Source organism: Nanorana parkeri, unplaced genomic scaffold (assembly GCF_000935625.1).
Source record: "Nanorana parkeri isolate BGI_ZX_2015 unplaced genomic scaffold, ASM93562v1 scaffold180, whole genome shotgun sequence".
Classification (NCBI taxonomy): domain Eukaryota; kingdom Metazoa; phylum Chordata; class Amphibia; order Anura; family Dicroglossidae; genus Nanorana; species Nanorana parkeri.
Genome location: NW_017306448.1, coordinates 843,243 through 869,446, shown reverse-complemented (window position 1 = coordinate 869,446; position 26,204 = coordinate 843,243). Strand labels below are relative to the sequence as shown.

At 45.3% G+C, this 26,204-nt stretch overlaps 1 protein-coding gene across 1 annotated transcript in view; it reads right to left on the bottom strand.

The window, feature by feature from the left end:
• The window catches only part of RGS12 (regulator of G-protein signaling 12), a 146,524-nt gene extending 120,809 nt beyond the window's left edge, over positions 1–25,715 (bottom strand). Inside the window, exons 1-2 of the mRNA XM_018554983.1 lie at positions 23,805–25,715; positions 12,197–12,313 (exon numbers count right to left, since the gene is read on the bottom strand). Coding sequence (XP_018410485.1) covers positions 12,197–12,313; positions 23,805–25,646 — 1,959 coding nt within the window. The 5' untranslated portion in view covers positions 25,647–25,715. The remainder of the gene's footprint in view (positions 1–12,196; positions 12,314–23,804) is intronic.
• Between the last annotated feature and the right edge of the window lie 489 nt (positions 25,716–26,204).

Genomic DNA, 26,204 nt, shown 5'->3' with positions numbered 1-26,204 from the left:
ATTCTTTCCTGGGATCCCCAACTAGACCCTGCCCTATGTCTGTTCAGTCACTGCTCCTCACAGGGAGGAGACAGACAGGGTAGGTACCCCAAGGGGATGGACTGGCTACACATCTGCCTCCTTGCAGCTCGGAGAGTGATCATGCGCAAATGGAGCAATGACAAGCCTCCTACAGTAGAGGAGGTGATGAAGGAGCTCAAACTTTTGCAGGGAAAGAATAGATGCAGAATCACATGCTGATGCGTCTGCTAAATCTTTCTTCCACACATGGAAATGGTTCCTGATTAAATCCTACACGACAGCGGAAATTAGTCAAATTGTTAAACCATTCCGTTACACAAAATGGTATCTAACTGGTCACGTGTCGAACACCCTGGGGAAACTGGCCTTAGAACAGGAATAGTTGAGTCATTTGTATCTCCAGCTTACATTTGTTTGTCTGTATTCATTGGAAGTTAGGATCCATACTATTTACTATATGACACTAGGTCGATTGCATAAAAATTTGTGTCGAGACACCTATCATAGATGCAATTTATTGATGTCAAACTGCTTAGAACATATGTTATTTTGTTTTTATTTTATTTTCTTGTTACTGTTTTCTTTAATAAGGCCTGCGATTGAGGATTGTACATGTCTGCTCTTGATGTCACCTGTGTTAAAGCTTGCGTTATCGGCATGCGGATGCGCAGACAGTGTTTTTGTTTTTGTGTCACAAAATTCTAATAAAATTTGTTTTAAAAAAAAAAAAAATAGCCAATAGCAGCCTGGCTTTTGCTCCTGGCTGGTTACATTCACCTGTTGGCTGCGGAAGCTAGCTGGCAGATGAATGGGGCTGCGGGGTTGTTTGCTTGAGAGTTATCATTAACTTTAAAGCCACGAGAAACTACAGTTATCTGGCACCTACTAATCCCCGTTGGTGCCTGATACCTGGGAGTTTACTGTATTAGGGAAGTAGGAGCACAGGGGCTGTGATGTTTCCAGAAAGCAATGTACAGAACCATGCCAATCCCTCCCACCAGCCATTATCTGCTTGAATTGTATTGAGAAGCACAGAGGCCCAATGATGACGTCACCACGTCTAAAATGAAAGTTTTATCAAAAAATGTGTCATTAGCCTGTTGATGGGGAAGAGGGAAAGCAAAAATATAAGCCAATTAAAATTTCAGCTTTAAACCCTATACCTTGGCTCTGCTGGGCCAAAGTGCTAACCAGTTAACATCAAAACTGCATTAGAAAGATGTCAGCTGCAAATCGGATTGCCAAGGACAGCCAATCTGCTTTCCTCTGCATTAGTTCTTAGAAATTAGCATTATCTAGTTTAATGATGGAAATTCATTACAAGATTCCAAACAAAAAGACAGCAGTAATGAGCCAATCCATCTTAGTAATGCAGCTCCTCCACGGAACACAAGGACCACACACAAGATTCAGTAGTATATTAGCCAGCCTTGTAATAGAAAGGATGAGAGGTCCCTTGGGTAACAGAGGTCAAAGTCTGCCCAACACAAACCTCCACTACAACCTCTACCACCATTTTATTGGCTATAAAATAAACTATTTGCCAATCTCTCTGTGAGCAGCTGATGTGAATTATGGTTTCTTCTTTCTCAACCAAAAAATATAAATAACTGGTTAACACCCACAAAGCAACTGTGCGCAAGGATTTCATATATGACAAATCACAATAGGCGTAGGACTTACCAATGACTTTTGTACAAACATTACGTAGGGAATCAGTCTCTCAACACGTTAGGGTGCTAGATGTAATCCCGGACTTTCCTTCAGGACTTTTCGTGCGCAAGTCTGTTGCACGCACATGCGCACGTTTTCCAGTTACCCGGAAAACAGGGCCATGCACCTGCGCAGAAGTACTTGGTGCCTTCCAAGGCCCCACATCCAATCACTGACCAAATCTTGCCATCTTAATCTCTTTAACATTTCCAAACTTGACTCTTAACAAATTACACCATAAGGCTACTAATTCACTCTCTCGTCATCTCTCACCTCAACTACTGCAACTCCCTTCTTGCTGGCCTACCTCTACACAGGATATCCACTCTTCAGTCTATCATGAATGCTGCTGCCAGACTCCTCTACCTCACCAACCAACCGCTCAGTGAACACCACCCCTCTCTGCCAATCCCTCCACTGGCTTCCAATACCACAATCCATAAAAAAAAAAAATCCTAACAACATAGAAAGCCATCCACAACTCGGCCCCCGACTACATCTCCAACCTCATCTCAAGATATCACCCAAACTGTCCTCTCTGCTCCTCCCATGCCCACCTCCAGGACCTCTCCCATCCTCTGGAACTCCCTACCACAATCTATCTGGCTATCTCCAACTCTGCCTTTAGGCGATCCCTAAAAATTCACAACTTCAGGGAAGCCTATCCTACCTCATCTTAAAAACTGTACATCAACTTCTTCAATGAGCTCATCTCACTCAGTTATTACCTTCTGTCCCACTTGCCCCTCCTTGTAGATTGCAAGATGTCATGAACAGGATAATAACACAGCTGTATTTGACATAAGATGGACATGGGTCTGTGCCCTGGGAATCAGTGTAACTGGTCAAGCACCACACTACATTATTTGTGTTTGTCTGAAGTACTGGCTTTTGGTGCATGTTTTGGGGTAGATGCTTGGGTCATATGAAACTGGCATGAACAGTTTCTGGCCAGCAGTGTAGGTGCATAAGGCAGGTATTTTCCCGACGAGGTCAATATTAACTCAATCGCTTATGTAATGGTTTTGCTTTTAAATGAAAGAGACCTTTATTGTGAAAAAATGGAGGCTGACTTTGCTGACTGTTGCTGCTGAAAATGCTAGTTCTCTGGCAGGCATGTTGATTCTAAGGCTTTATAACTCAGCGAGCTTCTGACCCCGAACAAATATGTAGATTAGGAGTAGTGCTGACGTTGGGATTGGGGTGAACTCAGTTTGCCCAAGCCTGCTCAAAACTCTGACCGCACTTCCTGTCCCGTAGCTATACATCACAAAGGGGCAACTGCCACCACGGATTGGGTTTGGAGGAGGGGGTTGTGATGGTCAGATAATAATAATATACAGGATTTATATAGCACCAACAGTTTGCGCAGCGCTTTACAATACAAGGAAGACATTACAATCACAATACAATTCATTACAAGATAGTATGGAGGGCCCTGCCCCTGTGCCCGTTCTGCATTGCCGTCATCGGAAGCCCGCCCCTTAGCGGGGAGGGCTTTCGATGATCGCAAGTACGATCTGCCCATCCAAGGTGGGCAGATCGTACGGGCTTTCAAGAGGCATACAACCATCGCAAGACAAAAGTCTTGCGATGGTCGTAAGGTATATGGGCACCTTTACTTGGTGAACTCTAGCAAACTGAGTTTGCACCAAGCCCAGCCTTATCACCAATTATTAAAATGTAGGCGCCAGCTGTAATTTGTCAGGAGCATTGGCCACCTGGCTCCTGGCATTTGTCCAGCCTTGCTGTAATGGGTCCGAGGAGCAGGGACAAGAGGGTTGGTTTGGCTGCAAACTACTGATTTGACCTTCTTCAAAATTTTGTTGAAATTCCCCTCTTGTTTCGTGATTCTCATGTATTTCCCATCTAGGGATGAGTAAAAATCTTTTTTTCCCTAGTCATCTTCCAGGGCAGCAGGGATTCAGATGCTGCTCTGGAAGATGCCTGGAAAAGAAGTTACCAGGTACCTAAACTTGCTGTTTCCTAAATTTTCAATAAAAATTCACTTGCAAAAAAAAAAAACTTTATTTTTTTGTTTTGCTGATATGCTGTTGAAATCATCGCTAGCCAGGACCTCAAAGGGCGTGATGGCGCTCCACAGACAGTAGATCAACCCCTGGCTGTCTTGGTGACAATGGTCATCGATATAAATAGAGTGTCAGTCTTCCCAACAGATATTATAGGCAATGTTCAGTGTACAATCTAAATGCCTGTGCACAAGCTTGGTAGTTATGTAGTTGACCAATGAAGATGGCTGAAGACACCAAACCTAGAGAAGACCCAAGGACTATGTCAGCGGCTGCAATGAGGGAGAACACAGGACATTGCTGGGTATGCGAGGGGCTTTGGGAGGTTTATTTTGTATACTTGCACATTATGGCAAGAGATTAAGGGCCCATTCACAGCAGAAGGTGTGCACTGTGAAGGAAGCGGTGCAATGCAATGATTAAAGCACATCACACCGCTGATCTTTTTCCAATAAATGACATTTCATTCATTTCTACTCACCACAGTGCATTGTGATGCAGTGCAATACATTGCAACATGCTGTGCAGAAAAAAACAAAAAAAAGTACTGTGTCCTACTTTTTGTATGAGCACACCACTGCAGGGGGTGGTGTGAACCGATATCATACAACATAAGGCAAATTGCCTGGTCTATGAGGTGGGACTGCGCTGGGCAATCTTGCCCAACGCCTATGGTATAAAACGGGCCCATAAACTCCTGTGCTGTTGGGGGGAAAATCCTTTCTTAGACACTTGGATGATTTGCCCTCAATTCATTTGGACAACTTTTGCTACTCCTCACTTACTGGCTCAATGTGACAATGGTCACTAGAGGGGACACAGACCTGACAAACATTCAAATACTTCACTGCTCTATCCAAAATGTAAAAAATGTTTTGGCTGTACAGTTTGTTCCAACGAAGGATACTGTGCTCCAGCATGCAGCAAATGCTTATTTTTACTGTGCAGAGCTCTGGTATTATCAGGGTTAATAAAAGAATTGCTGATCTGGTATTTTACAGGCAGAATACCCTGTTAGTGGAGAAGGGAACTACATATTTATACGTGCCGTGATATTTAGAGGTCAGCTCCTTGCACTGAATTCAATGTGCATGCTCAGCACAAATCTTAGCATCCTTGATCATTCTCTTCTCATTCGGGATGCAGAGCGCAGACATTATAAAAAAGCTGCAAATGGGTTCATGTATAGAAATGTTAATACGTACTTCAAAAGTACAAAATGCAACAAATAAACTCATGCTACATGCTTTGACCCAGGTAAAGCCTAAACATATGTTACAATATCAAGGTAAGCTCCAATGAAAAGTGAACACAATTGTAGATACATTTTAGTGGGTGTGTATTAAACAAAGGAAGTAAGAAAGCAAGATTTCACACCCCAAATAGCAATTGTTAACTGTGTTGAGTATTTTCCACCTTAGGGTGGACTGGTACCGAAAGGGGAGGGGCTTTTAAGAAATATTATAAACAAGGATAAACAAGCTTCAATTTTGTTCCCAACATATACTTTTTTGTAGAGGTGCACTGAAATGAAAATTTCGAAACCGAAATGAAAAAATATGTCAGGCCGAAATCGAAAATGTTTTTTTTTCTAACCGTTTCAATTTTTTACAACTATTTTATTTTTATTTATTTTTTATAAACTTTTAATTTTTTTTTAAATATTTTTGTTTTTTTACTTTACTTTTAGGGGCTTTGGGGAAATATTAGGGGTCTAAACAGATCCCTGATATTTCCCTTTTAAAATAGAAAAAGAGATTGTGGGCTCTGTGTCCTCAATCTCTTTTTCTGCATCCCCAGTTATAAAAAAACAGGAATCCTCCATACCGAGTCTTTCTGTTCATTCATAACTTGTGGAGATAGTATGCTTACCATGTCCCCAATCATGAATGAACAGGAGGTGATGTAGATCACTTCCCATTCATTCATAATTGAGGATATAGTAAACATACTCTGTCCTCAATGATTTACAAACAGTCAGCAATCACTGAATGTTTGTACTGCTCTCCTTCCTGGATCAGCTGTCACAGGAGGCTGAGCGAGTGGTGCGGGGAGGAGATCTGGGTCTCCTCTGACAGCTGAATCCTCACCTGCATCGCCGATCCGGCTTCCTGTGGCAGCATACAGCTGTCTCTGCCCACACACCACTGCTCTCATCTGTCACAGGAGGAAAGCTCAGCCTTCTGTGACAGCACTGCAAGCTGCCTCCGCTCCCACACAGCTCTCCTGATCTGCGACAGGAGGCTGAGCAGTGCGGGGAGCAGGGATGCCGGCCGCTCACAGCGCTCTCCTCCCCCGCACCGCTTGGCCTCCTGTGACAGTTTCTCTCCTCCCCGCTGGACGCTGCACTGCGTCAGCGGGGAGGAGAGAAACTATGGATGTACCGTTATTTCAGCCGAAAGATGGCACTTTCGGCATTTTGCCAAAAGTGCCATTTTCAGATGATACGTTTCGGCATTCCTACTTTTTTGTTCAGTTTATTTTATAGTTCTATTTCTCAAATCGCAGAAAAGATTTCCTATTTGGAAGAACTCAGGCCCCCTAGCAGTCAGAATAATCCAACACTTATAATTCAATTTCAGTAATTGTCAGCTAGTAGAAAAATTGGTTTTGCTTAGATGAGCACATTAAGCGGGATGACATACGGTCATGGTTTATAGTTGAGAATTTACATCATTGTAAAAATGGCTTTCAAATGAGCTCGGTTCCACAAATCAAGGTCATTGCTAGAAAGTAGAGCAGGCAAGCTTGCGGTGTGGGCTGAAGAATGAAAGGGAAAGCCAATTAGTTTTCTTTTAGCGGAGTACAATGGCGGCTGTGTTGCGGTGCCCAGACCTGAGACACTGGCCAAAACTTGGGCACGGGGTCAGAGGATCCAGCTGGGCTCTGTTCTGCATGTCTGCTTTTACTGCCTCCTGCACAGAGGAAAGCCTGTCTGTAGGGTCTCCGGTCTCCTCACGTGCTTATTCCTGGCTTCAAAGCTTGTACTCCTGCCCTGTAAAACCACATTAGATTTCTCCTCAGAGGCCCAACAATTACACAACTGGCAGGATTGTACTGAAAAATAGAGTAAATTACATTCGTTTTATGTTCTAAGCCCTGGGCACGATCCATCGGAGCCCTCTGCCAATGTAACCTGCACAAACATCACAGAACTGGCATCCACCACAATATCGGAGTAAGGATTGAACTGACAGCTCCGTATAAAGGAACATTATAAACAACAATGAGGCCAAGCTGACTGTACGATCTACAAAAAGATCCTCAACCTCCCATCACGCAGCTATGAAATTATTCAGCGTTCAAAGTAGAGGTATCATCAGGCAGACAACATCACTGCTTGGCATTAAAACATGCAGAGACGTGAGCTGATCCATATTTGCCCAGTGAGAAGGGGCAGCTTTGAGGGAGTCACAGTACTATACCTTGCCAGCAAGTAGCCTCCTATTCTATTGCTCCGAATACAGACATCTTTATAGACAAAACCCTATAGCAAAATACCACAGTGTCGCCACTGAGGAGTGTACTGTAATACAATAATGTGACCAAAATAGAGTGTGCAGGGGTGTGGAAATGTAAACAAAATATCTACTTGCCCAAGGGGTAAAACAGAAGCCCATTCTACTTGTCCCTCATGACAAAAAAAGCCCTCAGGGGCAGGGCCCTCCTTACCCTCTTGTCTTGAAATTGTATTGTGATTGTAATGTCTTCCTTATATTGTAAAGCGCTGCGCAAACTGTTAGCGCTATATAAATCCTGTATAATAATAATAATAATAATAAATCTACTTGTCCCAATATAAAAAAAATGTAATCCATATCGTATTTAACCATGCTAAATAGCGCTTCTCATTGGTCAGCGTTGTCCACCTGACCACGCTGACCAACGAGTGCTCACAATTTGCGAGCGACATTCAAAATGCATAGCGCAGGACTGTGCTGGACAGCAGTACGGGGGTACCAATAATGCACCCATAGTGTTGGAGGGAAAGGACTGTTTGCCAAAAGGTAAGTATTGCTTACAAGCCCCTATGTGATAGTTTGAAGGTGACAGGTTCTCTTTATGGAACCTGCCCTCCAACACAGAACAGATCTTCTTTGCAGTTTTCTGACAGCTGAGACAGGTGGTGCTGTGATTACAGCGCTCCAGTTTCCCTGATCACAGAGAGCAGAGCAGAGACGTTCTTCGCTTTGTTCCCCGCTCTCCATCCTGAGCTCAGTTGCCGTGGTCCCGGGTCCCCCAGAAGAGAGGGGGACCCCGAAAACCACGGCGTTCGAATAAGATGGTGCTCATTTTATACAAGTGATCTGAGACCACTTCTACTAAATGAGCGGCGGCTCCCTGATCTACATTCAGCTCTGTGCTAGCCCGCAGCACGGCTAAATGTAGAAAAAAAACTACCCGCCCGGCACTGCATGTCTCTGACCTCGGGCAATACGAATTCCACATCCCTGGGGTGTTATACATAGATGTCACCATTGTATAGTGTGTTATACATAGATGTCACCATCGTATAGTGTGTTATACATAGATGTCACCATCGTATAGTGTGTTATACATAGATGTCACCATCGTATAGTGTGTTATACATAGATGTCACCATCGTATAGTGTGTTATACATAGATGTCACCACTGTATAGTGTGTGTCTGTATAGTGTACACTGTATAGTGTACACTGTATGTCAGTATGTCACCATTTACAGTGAGTTATACATAGATGTCACCATGTCACCACTGTACAGGCTTACACATAAATGTCACATGACAATTGGTCACATCTTTTCGCCCTGATGAAGGGACCCTGTGTGGCCCCGAAACGTTGGCTTTTTTTATTGTAACGATTTGTCCAAATAAATTGGCATATTGAATGATATTACTGAGTGCTGATGATTCCTGTCGTCTATCTACCTACATGACAAGGAGTGACACCATTGTACGGTGTTGTTATACAGGAGTGTGGCACAATGTCACTAATGTGTTTTTGTACACGTCTAGGTCATCAATGAACAGTGATTTGTGACAGAGGTCTTTGTTCCGCAGTGCCACAATTACAACCTAGTATGTTGTCCTACAGCTATGTGGCACAGTGTCAGTATGTCGTCATTGTGCAATGTCATAGTGTTGCTATGTAATTACTGTAAGTGTGTTGTTTAATAGAGGAGTGCCAGAAGGCACCAATGTGTCACTATGTAACCATCATTGCCCTGTGATCAATATCAACTGCATTATTGTAAAATATTATTTTACAGCAGTGTGTAGCAGTGTCATCATTGTGTGGTTATAAAGCAGAGTATTGTAGAGTCATCTATTGTATGGCATGTACTATACAGGAATGTCTTCCAGTGTTCCAATTGTGCAGTGTGCTGTCATACATCAGTGTGTCTTAGCACCACCATTGTGCAGTGTTTTTATACAGGGTATTCTTGCAGTGTCATCACTCGGCAGTGCATTATACACGATTGTGTCACCACACGGCGGTGCGTTATACACGATTGTGCCACTCGGCAGTGCGTTATACACGACTGTGTCACCACTCGGCAGTGCGTTACACACGATTGTGTCACCACTCGGCAGTGCGTTACACACGATTGTGTCACCACTCGGCAGTGCGTTACACACGATTGTGTCACCACTCGGCAGTGCGTTATACACGATTGTGTCACCACTCGCCAGTGTGTTATACAGGATTGTATAGTAGAGAGATCACCAGTATCCCTGTATTCATTTGTGATGCAGCGTCACATATATCAATCTAGTCATACATCAGAGGGCTACATTGATATATGTGATGCTGCATCACAATAAATGAATATAAGGAATTCATGAAAAACCTTGTGAGCGCGGGTGATCTCTCTACTATACAAGTCCGTTGTGCACGGCGCCATGCGTGATCATCACTGCAAGCACCACCTGTTAATCTATGGTCGTGAATGCTGTAAGGAGTGCAGGAGACACATCTGTCCATCTACATTATACAGGATTGTGTGGCCATGACACCACCGTGCAGTGTGCTGTTATACATCCACAGTCTACACTTTCTCTCTCCTGGTTCTAACAAGCAGGAAGACTTTGTGTGTCATGTTCGGGGCTGCTCTGGAAGAATGACAGCTGGAATCAGAACATATACTGAAAAGCGGGGTTATTATGAGCAAGACACTCTCTGCTTCCTGCAGGTAGAACGTTGTCTCTCTGTATGAGAGTCCCGCAGCGCAGTGTACACTGGAGGGAGTCAGAGTATCACTATGCTTCCATTGTGCGGCATGTGATTAGGAAGTGATAGGTGTGTCCTCAGCAGGCAGATCACATCTTTTGGAGAAAATGTGGAAATGCAGCATCCATGCCAAGCAAAACCACAGCGCCCAGCCCTGCAAACAAAGACTGACTAAATCAAGCTGAAACAAATTACATACAATGAATGCTGTTAAAGGAGAAGTACAGGGAGAATAAAATATACTCTTCCCAATAATTAGAGGCGGTGTGGCACACTGTAGATTGTCACAAGTCGGCTTTATATACCAAGACATGTGCGATCGTGTGAGCGTCAATCACTCATCTAACAGTCTTTTTCCTGCAGAGATTAGTGACCGTCACTCATCTCCTCCCTGCAGGGATTCTCCCTCCAGCACTCATTGGAGAGACAGACAGGGGAGGGGGTGGGCACAGCTGGATCTGACTGCAGAGAGGCTGAGCCAGCTGTCAATCAGGTAGCCGGGTGCAGTGCAGCTGCCTTCACAGCTGTGGTAGGGCTCTGCGCTGCCAGCATACGAGGGGCATTAGTCCACTATACTGGGACTTTGGGGCACAGCAGTACATTAATAAATATACTCGTTGACCCAAAAGAGACGTAAAGCCAAAAGATGATTTGCCATTACTTATATTTTGATATGCAAAGAAAACGAGATAGCAGCATACTGTACAAGCAGTTACTTTCAAAAGGGAATTCCCTGGGACAATAATCCCAGCCGAGCATGGCACCATGGCACAAGGTAACACACATATTTATGATAACACAAGAATGTCCCCATCTCCTGTGCCCATGTATACAATGGGTCTTTTATTTGTGCATATTGTCACATGGGGCAAAAATCACAGTTTCTGAATTCCTGAAAACGCAATAGCGGCAAATGGTGGAGTCTCCCTTCCATCTTGTTATGGCAAAGTAGGGGCATTGCTAAGATCTTAAAGACCTGGTGCATCTACAGGCACCCAACGTAAGGTGAAAATGGTCACCCTAGGTTTCCGATCTTCCGCATCTTGTCTCCGTTCCCGGTCTTTGCTTTTTTCCCCCTTCTCATGCCCAGATCCCATACCTGGGTCCCTTCCCCACACTAAGTAATGCAACAGGAAACTTCTAATACTCTCTCTGCCCAATACTAGAGGCTGCACAGCACCTAAAGATGTCTGCGTATCCATCGCACAGAATGACAGGAAATGCATTTACAAACCTCTACACACAAGCGGTCTGCAATCTGACCCTCGCTACATTACTCACTACTTGTAAGCCCCTATGTGATAGGAATTGGTCAGCGTGGCAGGTGACCTCGCTGACTAGTGAGAGGCACTATTTAGCATAGTCAAATAGGCTTGTGATTAGGGATGCACCGATACCGAGTATTTGGGCGAGTACTTGTACTCACCCAAATGCTCCCATACCTTCCCCGATACCGGAACTTCCGATCAGAGGAAAATTTCCTCTGACCGGCAGTGCCATAGGGGAACATTGAGCCAGCGAGTAATAACCCGGCTCCTGGTATCCTGATTGGCTGGAAAGCTGGCTTCCCGGTCATTCAGTATCAAGCCGGCTTCCCGGTCAATCAGGTCATTACTTGCCGCCTGGTTTCCTGATTGGCCCGGGAAGCTGGCTCGATGCTGATTGACTTGGAAGCCCGTTTCCCGGCCAATCACAATCAAGCAGGTCCAACAACATGGAGCCTGCTTCCCTGGCAATCAGGAAGCCGGGCAGCATGTAATTACCCGCTGCCCGGCTTCCTGATTACCCAGGAAGCACCGGTATCGGCGAGTACCGAAAGCAAAATATCGATACCCAAAAACCGGTATTGGTGCATCCCTAGTTTTGATTAAAACTATTTTTTTGCATTGGGAAAAGTAGATTGTCATGAGGGACACGTAGATTGGGCCCCCGCTTCAGCCCTTGGACAAGTAGTTGTTTTTTTAAAATTGCCACACCCCTGTGAAATGTGTTTTTAAGCTTTAACTCCTGAGCTTAGTGTCACTTTAAAAAGTACTCTGCGCATGTTGGGAGTACCTAGAGAAGAGTGCATTGGTATGATTTCTGGTCCTGCTACTCAACCTTCATTGCACACCTCTGCTAATGTTATCATTCACAATGCATGCTCCAAATAGTAATTCAAACCATTTATTTCCTTAACAAATCATGTGAAGGTAAGAACTCCCACAGACTTGATCTTACCTCCAAGTTATCAAGCGAGCGTGTGATACTGAATCTTTTTGATCTTCCAAGAGACCTCCGACCTGAGGAGCGTTGCGGACCCTGGACCATTCCACTGACATGGCCAAACTTGGAGTTCTGCAAAAAACAAAGGATTTTTATCATTATCTAATCATTGTACATATGCAGATTTTTAAAGATATGAAAGTTTTGATTAAAGAGGATCAGCAAGCAATGTTTCTACACTTCAAACTTTGCTTCAGGCAGGGCACGTTTTCAACGACGCAGGGCCCCTGGCATGTAGGAAAAGCTTTATAGACTTGCTCAGCCACAATGTGCTCGGGAGAAGGAGGCCACACAGTGGCCATGATTCAAAGATGACAGTTTAACACATCAATAAACAATAACATTTTCCTTCACAGAAAGTTTTATAGCGTCTTCTGAAATTACATCCACTAAAAACAAACCCAAGCCAGATGATTTTTAACCTTCTGGGTAGTAACATGCTGTTGTTCACATCTCCCTCGGCTATGTAAGACAACAACGGGATATATGCCTGACAGAAAACAGAAATCTGTCCACAGAGAAATAATGGGGCTCCAGGACGCCCTTAGAACTATCATTTGCAAACTCGCATCTACCAGCAGGTGACGCTGCAGGAAAAATCTACAACCCACGTTGCCATATTTCCCGAAAGTTCGTTAGCTGCAAGTGGCCCTTACCTCCTTTTTATTACAAGAACCAAATTGTTGGGGAGAGCAGATTGCTAATATGAATCAGATTTATGAATTTATGTATTTTTAAATTAATTTTACTTCTTTAAAAGGAAACCTTAAAGTATCACTAAACCAGACACAAAATATGAATACTACATTTTATTATAATTCACCAAGATCTTGTAGTGATGATGGAAGAGTCAGTCGTTGGAGGGGCACTCCGCACACCTAACAGCAGTCCCAGCCAAATAAGCAAAAATGGTGCTCGCAGTGATGTTTGATCACGGATGGCGTCGTGCAGACACAGGAAAAGCAGGAAATCACCAGCACTCAATAATGAAGATAAATATGTCCCTTTTATTGGACAAAAGCGTCACAGGAATCCAAAAGAACCAACGTTTCGGGGCCGTGCAGGGTCCCTTCCTCACGTCTTTCTGCCTTGCGAAAGGGACCCTGCGCGGCCCCGAAACGTCGGTTCTTTTGGATTCCTGTGACGCTTTTGTCCAACAAAAGGGACATATTTATCGCCATTATTGAGTGCTGGTGATTTCCTGCTTTTCATGATGGAAGAGTCAGACTGCTGCGTAAAGTCTTCTCCAGCACATCCCAAAGATTCTCAATGGGGTTAAAGGAGAACTATGGGGTCAGTGTTTTTCCCCATAGTTCTCCTAAGGGTCACGGGAGGACATAAACTAGCGTCCTCCCATGACCCAAAGCTCAGTATATCGCGAGCTACAGCTCGCGTAATACTGAGACCGCCGCAGCCGGGACGGATCCCGACATTACTGTAAAGATCCACCCAGCTGCGGGATTGACAGAGGCAGAGCCAGCTGTACCCGCCCCCTTCCCTGTCCGTTCCTCCACTCAGCGCTGGAGGATCGGAGCGGGGAGGGGGGGGGGGAATCCCTGCGGTAGAGCGGTGACTGCCAGTCACTCCTCTCTACAGGGACATGATTGAGAAGTGAGGGATCAAAAGGTATGTGTTCGCTCACTTCCCGATCTATTGAGCCAACGTGTGACAGTTTAATTGTCACACGTCGGCTCGAACTATGAGGCTGAGTGATTTTCACTCACCTCATAGTTCTCCTTTAAGGTCTGAACTCTGTGGTGGACAATCCATGTGTGAAAATGAGGTCTCATGCTCCCTGTACCACTCTTTCACAATCTGAGCCCGATGAATCCTGACATTGTCATCTTGGAATATGCCCAATGTGCCATCAGGGAAGAAAAAAAATCAATTGATGGAAAAACCTGATCATTCAGTATACAGCTATTCCTCACTTAACGACCGAGTTCCTTTCCTACGACCAGGTTGTTAAACGAATCGGTCGTTAAGCGAGGAACTGTATACAGTACTGCATAGTGTTGGAGATGTACAGTACTGTACAGTGTATTGTAAATCTATACAGTACTTACCGAGACTAGCAGCGGAGAACTGAGTACAGCACTGAAGACGGTGAGACGTCACACTGCCGCTGCCACGTTCCCATACGGTCTGAGAGATGGTCGTAAGTGCGAGTGGTTGCAAACCAGGTAAGTCGTTAAGTGAGGAGCATCTGTATTCAGATAGGCAGCTGACCTTGTTTTTTGGGGACATAACGTTGATGAACCTAGCAATTATTCAATGAAAGCCTCTGACCTAATTGCCTAGCTAAATCCAGGTGGTGACTTTGTGCTTTGGCCCGGCAGTATAAATAATTCCAAAACCTTATGTGATCATCTGGATACCTGGCAATAGCAATGTCAGATAGTACAGTATACGGGGAAATAGGACTTTATAAATCTGTGCTGATCACGCTTCCTTTCCGAGGGTGGCTATGTTGTCTCTGCATAAATGTTAATAAGTTCACATACAAATTGGAGTAGACAGACAATCAATCTTGGTAGTAGTAGTAGTGCGGGAAGAGCCATAATATACGTGCACTGCTCGTAATGGAAAACCAGAAATTAGGGAACAACGCTTCTGTGCATAGCAAGGGGGGGGAGAAAAAAACTATTTAAACATTGTTTGCTGAATAAAACCAAGAGATGAGTTTTAGGATATCACGTTGGAGTGGAATGTTGTTTTCAACTAGAGGGTTTAGTGACGCTTTAAAGTACAACTAAAGGCTCCTGTATATGAAAGTCTAAAATGCCAAATCCAGGTACTGGATACACAAGCTTCATAAACTAAATAAAAATCTTCTTTTACCTTCCCTGACTGAGCAAAATCTTCCTTCATTTGTGTCTCGCATGCTCCCAGACACTGCAGCTCATCGTGGGAGGGTTTCAGCGGCAGAGCTGTCAATCCAGAAAACAGTGGGCTGGACTAGGTTTGGCCAGGCGCTGACTGGCAAGCTGCAAGCTTGTGATTTAGCAATGACAATTCTGATACCCACATACTATAGTGCAAGCGGGTACAGCCTATAGGAGAGTGCCAACTCTGCTCTCACTTCATGAGCAGTGCGGTATAGTTGCCACCTCATAACAGGAAGCTATATGTGCCGAACTGCATAACAGCACAGTTTATGTAGGGTATGTGATCTGGCATTGTAAACACTGCTTGTAGATGTAGTCAATGTATAAATGCCACGAAGCAATATGAAATGACAAGACTGCTGGATTTTCCAGGGATGAAATCTTGGAACAAACCTTTAAAACCTGGGAGTATCTCTGCAACTGTCCAACCGGGCTTGCCAGGATTTTCATGGAAGTTCCAAGCATACTGATACTGAGCCAGAGATTTCTCATACAACTGACAATATCTGAGAGAAGCGTGAATTGTAAACTCATGACCTGAGCTGGCTTTTCTTTCTTTTTTTTTAAACGGACACTTACAAACATTGGCTATGCACAAGATAAAAAGACCGGCATGGCGAGACGGGGGAAAACAAAGATCTGTACTTGCATCAACATTATCTAGGGAAAAATATGCAAGAGGTAGACCTCTTCCGGAAATTCATTTTCTAGCGCAAAAGCAGAACAGGTATGCACCAGTGGCAGGAGCAGGCAGCGCTCACGCGTGTGTATATATTCACTATCATATGCATTTGTTACTGTATCGCCTTGAGGAAGGGACCCTGCGTGGCCCTGAAACATTGGCTGTTTTGACCTATGTGACGTTATTTGCTATAAATAATATTTTCTTTGCATTTTGGAGTGATGGTGACCTATCTTCACATCTCTGAGGAACAGGTAGGGCATCTCGTGGCAGCAACAGGTAGGGCATCTCGAGGCAGCAACAGGTAGGGCATCTCGAGGCAGCAACAGGGAGGGCATCTCGAGGCAGAAACAGGTAGGGTATCTCGAGGCAGCAACAGGGAGGGCATCTCGAGGCAGAAACAGGTAGGGTATCTCGAGGCAGCAACAGGGAGGGCATCTCGAGGCAGAAACAGGTAGGGTATCTCGAGGCAGCAACAGGGAGGGCATCTCGAGGCAGAAACAGGTAGGGTATCTCGAGGCAGCAACAGGGAGGGCATCTCGAGGCAGAAACAGGTAGGGTATCTCGAGGCAGCAACAGGGAGGGCATCTCGAGGCAGAAACAGGTAGGGTATCTCGAGGCAGCAACAGGGAGGGCATCTCGAGGCAGAAACAGGTAGGGTATCTCGAGGCAGCAACAGGGAGGGCATCTCGAGGCAGAAACAGGTAGGGTATCTCGAGGCAGCAACAGGGAGGGCATCTCGAGGCAGAAACAGGTAGGGTATCTCGAGGCAGCAACAGGGAGGGCATCTCGAGGCAGAAACAGGTAGGGTATCTCGAGGCAGCAACAGGGAGGGCATCTCGAGGCAGAAACAGGTAGGGTATCTCGAGGCAGCAACAGGGAGGGCATCTCGAGGCAGAAACAGGTAGGGTATCTCGAGGCAGCAACAGGGAGGGCATCTCGAGGCAGAAACAGGTAGGGTATCTCGAGGCAGCAACAGGGAGGGCATCTCGAGGCAGAAACAGGTAGGGTATCTCGAGGCAGCAACAGGGAGGGCATCTCGAGGCAGAAACAGGTAGGGTATCTCGAGGCAGCAACAGGGAGGGCATCTCGAGGCAGAAACAGGTAGGGTATCTCGAGGCAGCAACAGGGAGGGCATCTCGAGGCAGAAACAGGTAGGGTATCTCGAGGCAGCAACAGGGAGGGCATCTCGAGGCAGAAACAGGTAGGGTATCTCGAGGCAGCAACAGGGAGGGCATCTCGAGGCAGAAACAGGTAGGGTATCTCGAGGCAGCAACAGGGAGGGCATCTCGAGGCAGAAACAGGTAGGGTATCTCGAGGCAGCAACAGGGAGGGCATCTCGAGGCAGAAACAGGTAGGGTATCTCGAGGCAGCAACAGGGAGGGCATCTCGAGGCAGAAACAGGTAGGGTATCTCGAGGCAGCAACAGGGAGGGCATCTCGAGGCAGAAACAGGTAGGGTATCTCGAGGCAGCAACAGGGAGGGCATCTCGAGGCAGAAACAGGTAGGGTATCTCGAGGCAGCAACAGGGAGGGCATCTCGAGGCAGAAACAGGTAGGGTATCTCGAGGCAGCAACAGGGAGGGCATCTCGAGGCAGAAACAGGTAGGGTATCTCGAGGCAGCAACAGGGAGGGCATCTCGAGGCAGAAACAGGTAGGGTATCTCGAGGCAGCAACAGGGAGGGCATCTCGAGGCAGAAACAGGTAGGGTATCTCGAGGCAGCAACAGGGAGGGCATCTCGAGGCAGAAACAGGTAGGGTATCTCGAGGCAGCAACAGGGAGGGCATCTCGAGGCAGAAACAGGTAGGGTATCTCGAGGCAGCAACAGGGAGGGCATCTCGAGGCAGAAACAGGTAGGGTATCTCGAGGCAGCAACAGGGAGGGCATCTCGAGGCAGAAACAGGTAGGGTATCTCGAGGCAGCAACAGGGAGGGCATCTCGAGGCAGAAACAGGTAGGGTATCTCGAGGCAGCAACAGGGAGGGCATCTCGAGGCAGAAACAGGTAGGGTATCTCGAGGCAGCAACAGGGAGGGCATCTCGAGGCAGAAACAGGTAGGGTATCTCGAGGCAGCAACAGGGAGGGCATCTCGAGGCAGAAACAGGTAGGGTATCTCGAGGCAGCAACAGGGAGGGCATCTCGAGGCAGAAACAGGTAGGGTATCTCGAGGCAGCAACAGGGAGGGCATCTCGAGGCAGAAACAGGTAGGGTATCTCGAGGCAGCAACAGGGAGGGCATCTCGAGGCAGAAACAGGTAGGGTATCTCGAGGCAGCAACATGTAGGGCATCTCGCGGCAGCAACAGGTAGGGCTCACATGGCAGCAACAGGTAGGGCTCACATGGCAGCAACAGGTAGCATCCATATAGCAGTAATATGTTGCACTCACAAAGCAAGATTAGGTAGCATTTACATAGCAAGAACATGCAAGGAACATAAACAAAATGGCCATGTAAAATGGAACAGGGGTCAGATGTTACAAAACTGGGACGCTGTATGGTCGGTGTATACATCACGAGTGGCTATACAGAATTACAGGTAAATCGGTAACCATACACGAGTTTATAGTGCATATTTATCGGTTTTCCTCAAGTTCCATTTTAAGCATTAGCAGTGATTAGTGCAAAAATAAAGCCGCAAAATCCGCAAATCAATCAAATGTAGGTAAAAGGAAGAATATGATTATTATTGCAGCAATAATTGTACATATCAGAAAGTGGGTGACCTCTCAGGAAGCACAATCATTTAGTAATTAAACAATAAACGGATGCTTTCAGCAAATACACTGAGACAACACAAAATTAAAACATTGATAGTATTGGTTAATATGTAGCCAAAGTCAGCAGATTTGTAGTTGGGAAATTCCATGAGCGAGCAGCGATAAATCAAGCGTCTGACCAGCATTGTTCGCTGGGAGATTTATGGTGGATTTACAATAGCGCATTTTCCAGCCTCCCTTCCAAACAGAAAACAATGTCAGAGGACGGCTGGTCTAAAAATAAAATAAACTGCAACATTCGCTTGATTTTTTATTTTCTACATGCTGTACATAGACTACGGGGAGATAACTGCAGAAACATTACAATTAGGGATGCACCGATATCTTTTTTCCAGACCAAGTACGAGATACTTTTCCTCGAGTACTCACCAATACCAATTACAATACCTTTTTTTAGTGTCATGTGACAGGTTGTTTTTTTTAAAGCCCTACAGACTGATTTTAGGACAGTGGTGGAGTGCCAGGGCTCGGTCCCAACTGCAACCACTGAGACCCTGGTAGTTCTGCCACTGACTCCAAGCTGCAGAGAGACTACAAATCCCAGCAATGCATTAGACAGCAATGCAGAATACCATCAGCTATAGAGTACTACAAATCCCAGCAATACATTAGACAGCAATGCAGAATAATATTATATGAATTTCCTATATACTCTGTGCTGCCAATCTGCTCCAGGGATGCCAGCTTGATGTTTTGGCGGAGCATCTCAGGTGGGGGAGACGTGCAGAGGGTCTCAGGAGGAGGAAGGTCTCGGGAGGGGGAGACGTGCGGAGGGTCCCGCGAGGGGGAGACGTGCGGAGGGTCCCGCGAGGGGGAGACGTGCGGAGGGTCCCGCGAGGGGGAGGCGTGCGGAGGGTGCCAGATGAGGGAGATGTGCGGGCCGGTGGAACCACTGTAAACAAGCAACACATGGTTCCCTAGAAGGCAGGTGTGATCTGCCTGCATTGGATAGAGACCCATAAACCCTAACCTTTGCAAAGGGGCTACACCTGCATTGCAAGGGTTAAGTGCTCATTTTGTCTATGGAGCTAAAAATAACAAAGTTAACTCACCCCAACCTTAATCCCGGCTTGCTCTTACACTGCCCCCTCCAGGGTATCTATGTCCCTGGTCCAACATATACTAATGTCCTCCTGTCCTTTTGCCTGCTATATGTGGACAGCGCAGAGCCACAGCAGCTGGCATGGATCCTGATGATAGTGGTCAGGATCCAACCCACCTCATGATTGACAGCTGGCTCTGCTTCTCTAGAGGCAGAGCCATCTGTGCCCTCTCCATTCCTCCACTCAGCACTGGAGAATCGGAGAGGAGAGGGTGGAATCCCCGTGGGAAGCAGTGACTGTCAGTCACCGCTCTCTGCAGGGAGAAGATCGGGAACTCAGCGATATGTGATTGCTCAGTTCCCGATCAATAGAGCCGACATGTAACAGCTGCAGTGTCACACGTCGGCTCTATTATGGGGATAAGTGCATTTCACTCTCCCCATAATTCTCCTTTGACCCTTGCATTGCAGAGGTAGCCCGACTGCAAGGGTTAAGATTTTATTTGCCTGGAGTTCTGCTGTAAGATCAGCCATGTCGTTTTTATTGCTCACCGTATAAACCTAGTGTTAGGGGGTTAGGGTTAGTGTTACTCTATAGCACTATAAGCACCATCATTTGTAAAATAATAATTACTTGTGTTATGTCCCATTGTAAGGGTTAAGATTTGATTTGCCCGGAGCTCTGCTTTAAAGCAGGACCGTAATCAAACTAGTATATTTAGTTTGGATGATGAGAGGGATCATGTAACTTACAATTATGACCTTCCTACAGTGGAAACGGCTCTCTTGCTCTTCTGAGTAGCATTTAAGTACCTGTTTGTCCTGCTTTTACTTTCCCTCTGTTGCACAAATGCCTTGCTAGTCCTGTTCCCGGCATCTCTGAGATGCCAAAATGAACGGTCAACAAAGTATGATTGGCATACGGTGTGTCATTCATTCTTGCAATGATTGCTCATTTTCTGGGGAGTTTATTTCTGCTCACTTCACACGCAGGTCTGCAATTGAGGAAAGAGAAAGCTGCCAGAAATAAAGATGGCGCCGGCCTTAGACAAAACATTAGCACAATGGAACTATGGTGCGCAAAGCAAGAAATGCTCCAAATTGCTCAGAATAATTGTATGGTTCATGCACATGTACAGAATCACCTTTATAAGCCATGAACTATTTAAAAAAGCCTGTTTAACATGAACTGCGCACCCAATTCCCGTTATTTATGACATTACAATACGTGGAACTGTGGCTGAGCTGCTGTTTTTAGAAAGTTTGGAGCCCCAAAATCATAATTCTTTATATCCTTTTGTCTCTGGCCTGCTATAAAACAATGGCATATGAGCACACTTGCATATGACCACACTGGACCCTGTGAGATCCATTAGTATTGCAGTATATAAATATATGTCCGTTACAGCGGTTCTACCACACTTACACTACATTTATCTACTGCAACAGCTTTCACTGCAAGCAGTTTGGCAACGTCCCCACAGAAAGGCAGCCCCGCTTATTAATATCCAGGAAAATGAATGGGCTTACGGCTTCATGTGTTTTCTATAAGACAGACACAGAGATGCATGCTGAGCCAAGATAACTACACATAAATACAGACGCTCTACTGTGTGATGCATGTATGGCATCTGACCAACACGGCTGCCAAAGGCAAGCAGAAAAACCTTATGATCTCTAAATAACCTCCACTGTTACCGGAGGAGGATGAAGAAGTCATTAACCTCATTTATTCTCTCTATAACGCTCTGCGTAATCGGGGCTGGAGAAATCCCAGGACCCAGGTCACCAATGCCCCTTAGAAATGATAGCTGGCGCCTAACTTTTAAGTTAGTTGTTGTCAATGGAGCGGACTCCTAAATAAAACCCTACCAGCTCCTGGATTGGGCAGACCGGCTCCTAAAATCCATATTAATTGTCCACCCCTAGGTAGAATATAATGTTCATCTGTTGTATACTAAAGACTACAGAATACTTTCTGCACTTTCAAACCATTGGTCTTTTCACCTTTGCACATATGGGTCAAGTGAATCGTTGGGAACAGATATGTGAAGGTACCGCTGCTGTATTGGGTTTTCATAGGTGCGGGCTCTTAAGGTGTCACGCTGACTTCACCATATGGTGAGTCAATGACCTAGAACAAATGCAGCCAGGGTACATCCTGGAACCTGACGGTTTAAAAACCAAGCTGACCATGGTAGGTTCCATATTTAATACCCTTAAAAGGAGAATTAAGAGGCAAGTGATTTTCGCTCAGCCTCATAATCTGATCCGACCTGTTACAATGAAACTGTCACAGGTCGGCTCAGTAAATCGGGAAGTGAGCGGACACATACTGTCGCGCGCTCACTTCTCGTTCTATCCCTGCAGGGATCCCCCTCCCCTGTCCGATCCTCCAGCGCTGACTGGCGGAACGGATGGGGGAGGGGGCAGGCACAGCTGGCTCTGCCTCTGGATAGGCAGAGCCAGCTGTCAATCCCACAGCTGGGTGGATCTCGACAGTAATGACCGGATCCTTTCCGGCTGCGGCGTCTCAGTATACCGCAAGCTGTAGCTCGCGGTATACTGAGCTTAGGGTGACGGGAGGATGCTAGTTTGTTTCCTCCCGTTACCCTAAGGAGAACTATGGGGAAAAGCCTTAACCCTTTAGTTCTCCTGTATTTGCTTTCCTTTCTGCTTGTATGGGAAGAAAAACGGTCACATCGCAAAATAAATCCCTCCAGTTCTCCTTTAAGGGATCTGTAATACGGAGTTATATTTACATTCTAAAGGAAAGCCAAATGATTGAATGGTACAACTCCATGGAGCATCCAGTATGAGTTGCATCATCATTGAAAAAGGAAGACAGCACTGGTAGCATACAAAGCATGCAATGAAGATGGTAGCTACTATTGCTGGGATATGTAGACCTCTGTAAATGCTGGTATTCTGCATTGCGCTGTATAATGATTATACTGTGCAATGCAGATTACCATTGATTGACCAGTTATAGAGGAACTACAAATCCCAGATTGGCTTATGCGGCGGCGGCCTGTGCGGTGGGCACGTCGGGAGCAGCGTGTGACGCGTGAGCCCCGAACAGGCTAAGCAATCGATAGCCGACTAATCGACGATCGAAAATGTTGCCAACGTTTTCAATCGTCGATTTTAATCGACTTAATCGATTAACTGTTGCAGCTCTACAACTGATAAGAGACAAGGGAGGGAGCAGACAGCTCATCTGTTTTAGTAAGCTCAGAATACCTGTCAGGGTTTACCGTTCTCCTCTGAGAATCCCAGCCAGGACTTCCAGGAGATCCTATACTAATGGATCTCACAGGGTCCAGGCCAGTACGGCTGATAATAGTAACAGATTCCAGATGCCCTCCTGTTCTCATCCATCCCTTGGCAGGGCAACCCTGGGTACCAGCAAGCAGCCTAGCCCATCTCCACCATCAGGAGCTCTGGTGAACACCGGCTGGTAGTTAGACTCCGCCCCTCAGGTAAGCCCATGTCACCTGCCAGGGGGTGTCCCCCTAACATCATCATTGGAACAGGCCAAACCAAGAGCATTTTTGCAAGTGCTCTCCTAATCTTCTGCACTACTTTCACTTTAAAGTAAACCTGGGGGGGGGGGATGCATGATGCAAAAGAAGCTCCTGCTGGAAGGCATATCCAGATCCCTGCATCCTGTCTCAAGTCTACTGTATAGTATCCTGTGATATTCCTGGATGAAAGGAACAGCAGTCAAGTGCTCAGCATTGATAATGGGGTTGAACATGTTTATCTAAACCCATGTTTTTTGGTGGGGGGGGGGGGTTAAAATTTTGCATTGTCACTGAAACAGGAATAGAAATGAAATATTCCATTGTAGACACATATTCATAAACAATGGTCTAAGAAATGAGACAATAGGGAGCTGGAAAAAGATTTGACATAGGATTTAAGCATGACATACTTTATCCAAAACTTTAAAAAAAAGTTTTTCTAATTATACTTTAATACAGTTCTATGCAACTGACAACAAATAGAAAGGCTCAGAGAAATAAAAATGTTGACTAGAATTTATTTTTAGGTACACAGTCTTGTAGAATGTTCCCAAGAAATATATTTCTTCTGTCACTGCACTACAGGATAAGAAGGGGAAAAAACAGCTTATATGTGACTATATGTATTCATAAGGAAGTTTCCCTACCTTTCGATCTTCTCTGGACTTCTTAGATGAATGTATAGCCCCCAAAATATTATGTACATCAAAGGCTTTCTTTGACCAGTCATCTTTGCATGCAGGAGGTTGTGCAAAGTTTCCTTCCACTCTGTATCTGTCGGCAGGAATCTTACTCATCGGAGGAGGTAAAGTTCCACAGTTAACACTGGACCATCCATCTGTGGAGTCAGCATAGGACTCCTGATCACTGACATTCCCTTGCTGCCAATCTCGCATTACGTGAACAGGCAACCATTTCTTCTGGCCTGCAACATCTAGCGGGCCAGCTTTCTTTGGAGGATGTGGTGGTCCTCTTGGTGGAATAACAGGAACCTCAATTCGTGCAGATGGACCCAAATGCTTCTTGTAGTTCTGTGGTTTATCTGCTGATGGAAAATTACCATCATCCTCATTGGAATATCCATTCCAGTGTAGAACAGATTGATTCTGTGCTCTGCCGGCAGGATTCTCCCATAGTCCATGAGGAATGTGTTTATTTGGGGCACTTCCCAAGTCAACAACCAACACCCTGTTCGTTTTCTCTTCCTGGTTAAAATTCCCAATTCCACTATCGCTATTACTGCTGGTGCTGTTATTCTGATGGGCATCAGCATCATTGTCGAGAAATGCCCTTGCCCTCACGCCTTCAATCAACTCACCCATGTCTCTGTAAAGAACGGATATAAACTGTAGAACTGGCATCGAAGATGGTGGGAACTCCAAGCATCCATTGGTGTCTGGATCTGGTGTACATTCAAATGCAAATCTCCTGGCAATACCCTGATGTATTTTATGGTGAAATAATTCCGGATCCACCATGAACACATGGCAAGATGTCCTCAAAACCCCTTCTTCATCTTGTGCCAAGCTTTGATCATCATTACTTTGCATAGTAACGAGTCCAAAAAACCTTCTGTCATCAGGACACACGGCACTAAACGCCAGTTTCTCAGCAGGGTACACAGCTAGAATACCCACCTTATCATTGCAAAGCTGGATGTTGTCATGCATGATTTTCATGAGCACCAGGGAATGTATTTTTTGCTCAGCTCTTAGGCGTCTCATGCACCCGCGGATAGCCTGCAAGCTTTCATACTCAAGATTGGAACTTGTGGAGGGAAGTTCGATAGAGCCAAGATAGCCAACGATCATACCAACATTTAAGATACTTGCGTCCAGCTCAAAGTCCTCCAGGTTCTGAACCCCATTGGAGAACACAGAGTCGCCGTTTATCATTTTTGATATTTCTTCTGTTGAAAGAAAGTCCATATTGTGTTTTGGTTTCTCCCTTCTCATTTCATAATGTGAAGCAGACATTGACCTTGATCTCTGTTTTGGTGCATGGTTGTCCGTCTTTCCACCAGATACTGGGTTCTCAAATATCATGTTGAATATTCCTCCAGATTGCATCTCTTCTACAACTCTCTTTGCTCTGTTTATGCCCATTGCTTTTGAATCAGGCCTTGGCTTCAAGCAAGTCTTACCCTCATAATAGGCAATTTCCTCATCACTAGAGCCTAAATCTATGTGACGGGCTCCTTCTGCGATGACCATATGAAGAACACCAGAACATTTTCCAATTAATTTGACCACATCTTCATGAGATGCCTTTTTCACATTAATTTCATTGACTGCGCAAATTTGATCCCCAGGTTTAAGTCCAACAAACTCAGCAGGGCTATCCTTAATCACACTACCTATTAAACAAGGCGACTGTCCAGAAAGAGTAAAACCATAGCCAGCTCTCCCTCGCGCCACCTCAACGCTCCTAAGACGATGGGTGGCGTGCATCTTTATACGACTCTTGGTGGGGTCAAACGGCCTATACATTTGATTTACATACGATGCTGAGGAGTCTTGCTGACAAAAATAACACAGACCGCTTCAACTCGTCTGTCGCGGACTCCTGGAAAACACAAATAAAAAACACATTAACATCTGTCTTCCATTGAATTCCTTTTGTGGGCCAATAAACATTCAGTACAGCTAGACAAAAATGTTAACAAATATTTCCTCACTCTGCAAGCAAACCATTAACAGAAAGAATAAAAAGTACAAAAAGCTAAAACATGTTAGGGCATTAATTAAGTTCCATTTAATTCCATCTTGTGAAAGAAGAGCAAACATAGTGTACGTTTTCAAAAAAGGAAAAATTACCAGGTAGATGTCAACATTGTTTGAGCAGATAAAAAGCCTATAAAATATGTAGAGGAAAGGAAATTTACTGCAGTTTTTTATTATTATTTATTAGATATGAATGTGACTGATCAGTTCAAAATAAATATTTCTGGGGGAAAAAAAAAACTATATAGCTTCTATGTAAAGTGCTTACTCGACATTATTACAGGACAGAGCTGGGCAAATCCCTGGAGCCAGGTAGCCAATGAC